The sequence below is a fragment of the Gastrolobium bilobum genome, unplaced genomic scaffold (assembly GCF_033153095.1).
Source record: "Gastrolobium bilobum isolate Gb01-03AN ecotype WA unplaced genomic scaffold, APGP_CSIRO_Gbil_v1 utg2146, whole genome shotgun sequence".
Lineage (NCBI taxonomy): Eukaryota > Viridiplantae > Streptophyta > Magnoliopsida > Fabales > Fabaceae > Gastrolobium > Gastrolobium bilobum.
The window spans coordinates 55795-62884 of NW_026896512.1; the positions used below are offsets into that span (position 1 = coordinate 55795).

A 7090-nucleotide genomic window follows, 5' to 3' on the forward strand; every position below is an offset into this window, starting at 1 on the left:
TATTGACTTAGAAAAAATATATCAAGGTTCTAAAACATATAAGAATATTTTCCATGTGTTTTTCAAATCATTTTCAAGTATTTAAAAAGCTATGAATCATGCATTTTGAAAACTATGTTCACTTTGAGCTCATTCATGTAATTTTGATCAACTACCTTTAAATTTGAGTCTAAGTCCTGTAAATGTACTATTTGTTAGTTATTGAACTTAGGATCTTCCGTTGTAGCTTGAATCTTGATCACATTTTAGTTTTGTAAATTATCTTGATGAACTTCACACATATTGACTTGGTTGGTTGTATTCTTAGACTTCTTTTTGATTATTGCAAGTTCTAATGCTTCAAAGTCTTCTTTCTATACTTATTTATTATCATCAAAACTCTTGTATCTTTACATTTTTCATACTGAGTGCATTAGTTCCACATATATAAGTTATTCTTATTCTTTCGATGTCTTTCTTTATCAATTATTGTAACTAGAAAATAGCTTTCACGATACATCTTTGCGACATAATTCCAAATTGATTTATAGAGACCTTGGTCTTTTTCTCAAACAATGTGCAATAACTCTTCCAAAACTCCAATGTATGACTCGTAAGCTCGATGTCTCTATAGCTAAAATAATTCTGAATATTTCCCTTATTTTTTGTATATAAGTGCAAGTATATTATTTTTTCATATATTAGGCATCTAATGAGTTTGAAGAATCTTATCAAAATATTTGTCAACTAGCTTATGCCACATCCTCAAGGCAGATCCACAGTTCAATAAGAACACCATCATGTTCTAAGGTTACTTATTCAACACCTCCGTAAACCCATGGATTTTAATTATACGCACGAAGCGTTGTCTAGATAATATCAAAATTTACCTCACTTTTGTTGCTATCCCCATTAAAACACTTATTAAAATAGTTGATCCACCTTTATTTGATTTCTGTATCTCTTACCAAAACTTTGTCATATTCATCATTGATGTATCTAACTCTGGTCAAATTTTTACTTTTATTATCTCATATTTTTGCAAGTTCATAGATGTCTTTTTGCCTTCTTTACGCTCAAGATATTTGTTCAATGCCTTTTGCCTCTCGCATTGCTTTCTTAGCATCTTTTATAGCAAATCCAAAGTTTTGTAAGTTATCATCAGTACGACATTTATGCAAACATCTAAAGTTATTTTTCTCTTGTTTGAATGCCTCTTGCACTTGTTCATTCTATCACCGAGTTTCCTTTATTTGAAATCTATTCCCTTTACTTTCTCCAAAACATCTCTTTTCATTTTTTTGGATACAAGTAGCCATCTTATTTCACATTTAATCTGCTTTTCCATCTAACTGTCGTGGTCATCCTCGAGGCATTATTTCCTTTAACTATGTTTTTATCCTCCAATGACTTCCATCATTTTATTTTTGGGGTTGTCATCACACTTCCATATTTTTGGGTTGTAATTAAATTAAATAAACTAAAAGGAAAATTACAAAAAATAGAATAAAAATAGAGATGAATTTAGGAGAAAATAAACAAAAGGAAAAATAGATAAATATTGGATAAAATAAAATAGAGAAAAAAATAAATAAATACATGAATAAACAAATGAAGGAAAGTATACTAAAAGAACTAAAACAAACCATTCGAAACAAAAATGGAGTTAGAAAAACAAAGCAACAACATTGATTTTTTTTTTTTTTTTTTGTATATTAGTTAAAATTTTATCAGTGCATAAATTATTTTAAAAATAAAATATAAGTTTTAACACTATTTTTTTTTACAAATCAAATCAACTAATGGTGTTAGCTTCATTTAACTTTATATAATTACTATTCTTAAAACATATTCATATTCAAATTTCAAAAATATTAAATGTCACTTAAGTCTTGCTAGTTTGAATTGTCGATGTCATTTAAAAAATATTAAACTGTTAAACTTAAGCTTATTTATTATAAATTTTTATGAGTAGATATAATATGTTATACTCAAAGTATTTTTTCGGTTGTGCATAATAACATTCATAATTTTTTTTGTTTAATATGGGTAACAAAAATAAGCGAGAAATATCATTCGATAGAAATCAATTTGTTTTTTTGTTTTAAAGAATGAAGGGAAAAATATGTGTTATTTTAAGAGGAAAGTTATACTTACAATCTATTTTTGTTTACAATATCTTACAATCATATTTTAACCGTTGATTTCCATCAATCAACGGTTATTATTTATTGTGAATTAATAATTAATTAATGAGTTTGATTTGCGAAAATAATAACTATTGATTGAGAGAAATTTGATATATGGTTGTAAGTTATAAATATAATGTTTATCTTATTTTAAATGATACAAATTGTGTCATTTCATAAAAACAAAGAGATAAGATCCACTGTCTATAAAAAAAAAAGAAAGATAAGATCCACTTATTTATTTTTTGTTTTTATTTTTTAGTGAGACCATATCTTTTTGTGTCTATAAAATAATACAACTTGTATTATTTAAAATTATGCACATTTTTCCCACGAAGGAATTGGTAGCCTAAAAATTTATAAATGTATAAATTATGTAATTTGTTATTTTGATTAAATAAACACTATTTATTAAATACATATTGGATTGAAATATATTATATTATTGAATATTTTTTTCAATAAATTCTTCCTAAAATGGAAGGGTAAAAAAAATTTCTATCTAAAAAAATATCTCCTAGATGTAGAAATAATAAATAACATTTTGGTTTTGGTGACGAAAATTTGCACCTCAAATAGTTTAGTTATCAGTAAATGAAACGGCACGGTATGATCCTAAATATTCCCGCTGAGGTTAAGATCACTATTGCCTCAACTTCACATGTTAATACAGTGTTCTCGCTGAGAACTTTCTTGATTACCGCCAAAAGTATATATAGCTCTGATCAATGACAACCTTTTTTTTTTTGTTTTTTTTAAGGAGGGTGATAAGAACCTCAGGACGCACATTACTCTAAAAGTTAAGTTACTTTAAAAAAAATAAGAGTGTTTAAGACTTTATAAAGATTATATTAATTAACCATATAATTAAGAAAAAAAAGTATTTAATGTTTATTGAAACGACGTCATTTTAGGGTTGAAAAATTAAAAAAATAGAATGATAAGAACTATTATAAATCTGAAATAAAAATATCATAATTTTCGTCCCAAAACAATATCATTTGGATTAACATTGGATAACACAAACCGTATAATTACTGTAGAATGCAAATGAATCTTAATATTCTACAGCATTCCGCGATCCCGGTGTCCAAGAGGAGTTGATTTTGCGCTAGTTTTTTTTTTTTATTAACTTTGGGCAAATACCGCAATTCCAACATCACAAGTTGTACTGCTCATTTGCAATTAAAAGATGGATTTTATAATTTTCATGTAACATAAAAATTAATTTTTTTTTACACACTCTTTGATTTCTATGTTGTTTTGAGTTTCACACATAACTTTTTTTAATATATGGGTTTCACATATTTATTATCTCTAGGACATAAAAATTTCCTTTTCATGTAATATGAGAATTATAAAGTCCTTAAAAGATATAATGAAATAATTTAATACTATTAGATAAGAATCACCATCCGAAAGATTAGAATAAAGGGTAAAAGTATCGAAAATCTTATAAATCTCATATTAGTTGTCTATGCAACTAATGTGAGACTTTAAATCCTATACTTTTTAAAAAACAATTTTTTTAATTAAAATGATTATTTATTTAATTTTTAAATTAAAAAAATCTTATATTTTCTATAACCATAAGTTTTATTATGTAATTCTTTCACTCACCATTATGAAATTCTTTCATTCAGGGATGCGCATGGGTCGAATCGAATCGAATTTTTTGAAAAAATCGAACTGAATTTGTTTAAACGGTTTGATTCGGTTTGGAAGTGGTTCGATTCGGTTGGAAACAGAACCGGTTCGGGTCGATTCTATTTTGAAAAGAATTTTTTTAAAAAAAATAAAGTTATAAAAATCAATTTAGTTTGGTTCGAAAACAGTTCGGTTCAGTTCGAAAACAGTTTGGTTTTTAAACTGGTTCTAAAAATCGGTTCGGTTCATGAACTGATTTTTAAAAACCAATTATTTTAAGGGCAATTCGGTTCAGTTCTTGGTTCAGTTTTTAGTTATTTTGCACATCCCAACTTTCATAGGTGTACTAATTGAAATGAAAAAAAAAAATCACCGAATAGCTTAAGGTAGCGTTTGGTTGAGGAATTTGTTTTCGAATACTAGGAAAATAGAATTGATAGGGAAATGGTAAGAAAGTGAGATAGATAGGGAAATGTAAAAAAAAGTAGTTTGGTTGGATAAGATTTTACCAAGAAAGTATACAAAGAAATTCAACAAACAGTGACTTATCCGTAGTTTTTCATAAACCCACCTCCCAAAATGGTTTTCTAACAGGGCCGAAAGCCATCTTTTTCATTTCTAATTCAGAAACTTATGCATTTTAGTTGTCTAATTTTTTTGGTCTGAAGGAGCTTCATCAAACATGTGCTTCTTGGAAACCTTGTGTTAAATGCCTAGGAAAATTTTATAAAGATACCAACCAAACGCCACCTAAATGAAATAGAACAAATGTTACCAAAAGAAACAAGAATAAAAAGAAATACAATAAAAAAAAAAAGAGAAAAATATTTATTATTTTATATTTTCTTAAATAATAAATGATTTTAAACAGCAGCGACTCCATTCCGAAAGTCCGAAATTGATTCTGACGGCCACGGTAGAAGCTGTTACATTCTCAAACCCTTACATTTACCCTACTCTTTTATTTTTCTTTTAATTCTAATTATTTCTTCGGGGCGTTTTTCTCTTATTCCTTTTAACCATGGTTAAGATTTTTTTTTTTTTTTTTTTTGAAGAAAAGATGGTTAAGAAAATATTAAACCACAGCACCCACACCGACTTCTTCTATATAACCAGTAACTAACCCTGCAGCACTCTTCGTCTCCTGCGTAAGAACAGCACCTCTTACTCTTCCCTAAGCTTTCTTTCCAACGCTCTCCTCATTCTCAAACAAACACAACCTTTTCTTTTTTTTTTTTCAAAGAAGAAAAAAAAAAAAATGACACCAGAGTTTCACTATCTGTTTTTCCCTGAACTGTTTCAGGCACCATTTTTCAGTTTCCAAGCTGCTATATGCACTCTTTTGTTCACACTCGCCTTCCTATTGTGGCTTTCACCTGGTGGGCTCGCTTGGGCCCTTAAGTTTCCGGCTCGGTCTGTTATTCCTGGTCCTTCGGGCCGTCCCGTTTCTGGTTTGCTTAGTGTTTTTTCCGGTCTGACACCTCACCGTGCTCTGGCTAAGTTAGCACGGACCTACCAGGCTGAGTCGCTGATGGCTTTTTCGGTTGGTTTGACTCGGTTTGTTATTTCGAGCGAACCGGAGTCTGCTAAGGATATTTTGGGTAGTTCCGGTTTTGCTGATAGGCCGGTGAAGGAATCGGCTTATGAGCTTCTGTTTCACAGAGCAATGGGGTTCGCACCGTATGGTGAGTACTGGAGGAACCTGAGGAGGATTTCTGCTACTCACTTGTTCTGCCCAAGGAGAATCTTGGGTTTCGAAGGGTTCAGGCGTGAGGTTGGGTTGAAAATGGTGGAAGAGTTGAAAGGGTTGATGGTTGAAAAGGGACGTGTTGAGGTTAAAAAGGTTCTTCATTTTGGGTCGTTGAACAACGTGATGATGACTGTGTTTGGGAAGAGTTATGAGTTTGGTGATGGTGGTGATGGGGTTGAGCTTGAAGGGTTGGTCAAGGAAGGGTATGAGTTATTGGGGGTGTTTAACTGGAGTGACCATTTTCCTCTCCTTGGGTGGTTGGATTTGCAGGGAGTGAGGAAAAGGTGCAGGTGTTTGGTCACCAAGGTTAATGCTTTCGTTGGGAAGATCATCGAGGATCATAGAATGAAAAAGGTGTCCGGTGAATATTTGAAGGGTGACATGGGTGATTTCGTTGATGTGTTGCTTGATTTGGAGAAAGAAGACAAGCTCGGTGATTCTGACATGATTGCTGTTCTTTGGGTAATCATTGTTCTTTTGTTTGTGTCTTGGTTTAATCCTTTTTTTTGTTATTTAATGAGTTGATATATCACATAATGTTTATGTTTTATGTTCAGGAAATGATCTTCAGAGGAACTGACACGGTGGCTATTTTGCTGGAATGGATTTTGGCAAGGATGGTTCTTCATCCTGAGATACAAGCAAAAGCACAAGAGGAAATAGATGCTGTTGTTGGAAAGTTCGGGGTTGTTAAGGATGCTGATGTTCCCAATCTGCGTTATCTTCAGTGCATTGTGAAGGAGGCTCTGAGGGTGCACCCACCTGGGCCACTTCTTTCATGGGCTCGCTTAGCAATACACGATGTTGAGATAGGTGACAAGCATGTTCCCGCAGGTACAACAGCTATGGTGAATATGTGGGCCATAACCCACAACGAGAAGTTGTGGGCAGAACCAGAGGAGTTCAAGCCAGAGCGTTTTATGGAAGAGGATGTTAGTATAATGGGATCTGATTTGAGATTGGCTCCATTTGGGTCTGGGAGAAGGGTTTGTCCTGGTAAGGCTATGGGTTTAGCCTCTGTTCATCTCTGGCTTGCTCAATTGCTTCAAAGCTTTAAATGGGTGCCTGACGAAGATGGCTCTGTGGACTTGTCTGAGCGCCTTAAACTCTCCATGGAGATGAAAACCCCACTGGTTTGCAAGGTTGTCTCTAGGGTTGTGGCTGCTTGAAAGTTTGTTATGGAGTTTGGCTTTGGTTTATTTGCTATGTTTAGTTAAGTAGGGTTTAGTTGTTATTTAGGATTTTTCCCTTTTCTGTCGAATTCGGAATGGACCTAAGTTTGAGGACTGTGATGGAAATGGTAGGTTTTTGGGGTGTCATGTTTCTTTTGTGCGAGCTTATAGCTACCTATGTTATGTTTGGTCCATTTGTGCATGGTGCTTTTTATGGCTCTATTGTAAGTTGATGCTTTTAAAATTTAGGACCTTGCGAATTGACTTTCTGCATGTATCTATCTATGTTATTTCTCTTCCTTTAGGAGAATATATATGCTTTTAATTAATATGTTTCGTTCATTTTGATTTTG

General features: G+C 32.0%; 1 protein-coding gene across 1 annotated transcript; it reads left to right on the forward strand.

The window, feature by feature from the left end:
- Positions 1-5073: 5073 nt before the first annotated feature.
- On the forward strand, positions 5074-6734 carry LOC133300167 (cytochrome P450 78A5-like). Its single transcript, XM_061499669.1, has 2 exons — positions 5074-6027; positions 6123-6734. The coding sequence occupies exons 1-2, from the start codon at positions 5074-5076 to the stop codon at positions 6732-6734; spliced, it is 1566 nt and encodes a 521-aa protein (XP_061355653.1).
- The last annotated feature ends 356 nt before the right edge of the window (positions 6735-7090 follow it).

Excerpts from the sequence above, each read along its gene's own strand:
- LOC133300167 (XM_061499669.1), top strand. The coding sequence starts at position 5,074 with ATGACACCAGAGTTTCACTATCTGTTTTTCCCTGAACTGTTTCAGGCA. Across the intron at positions 6,028-6,122 it reads ACATGATTGCTGTTCTTTGG|GAAATGATCTTCAGAGGAAC; the intron begins GTAATCATTGTT and ends TTTTATGTTCAG.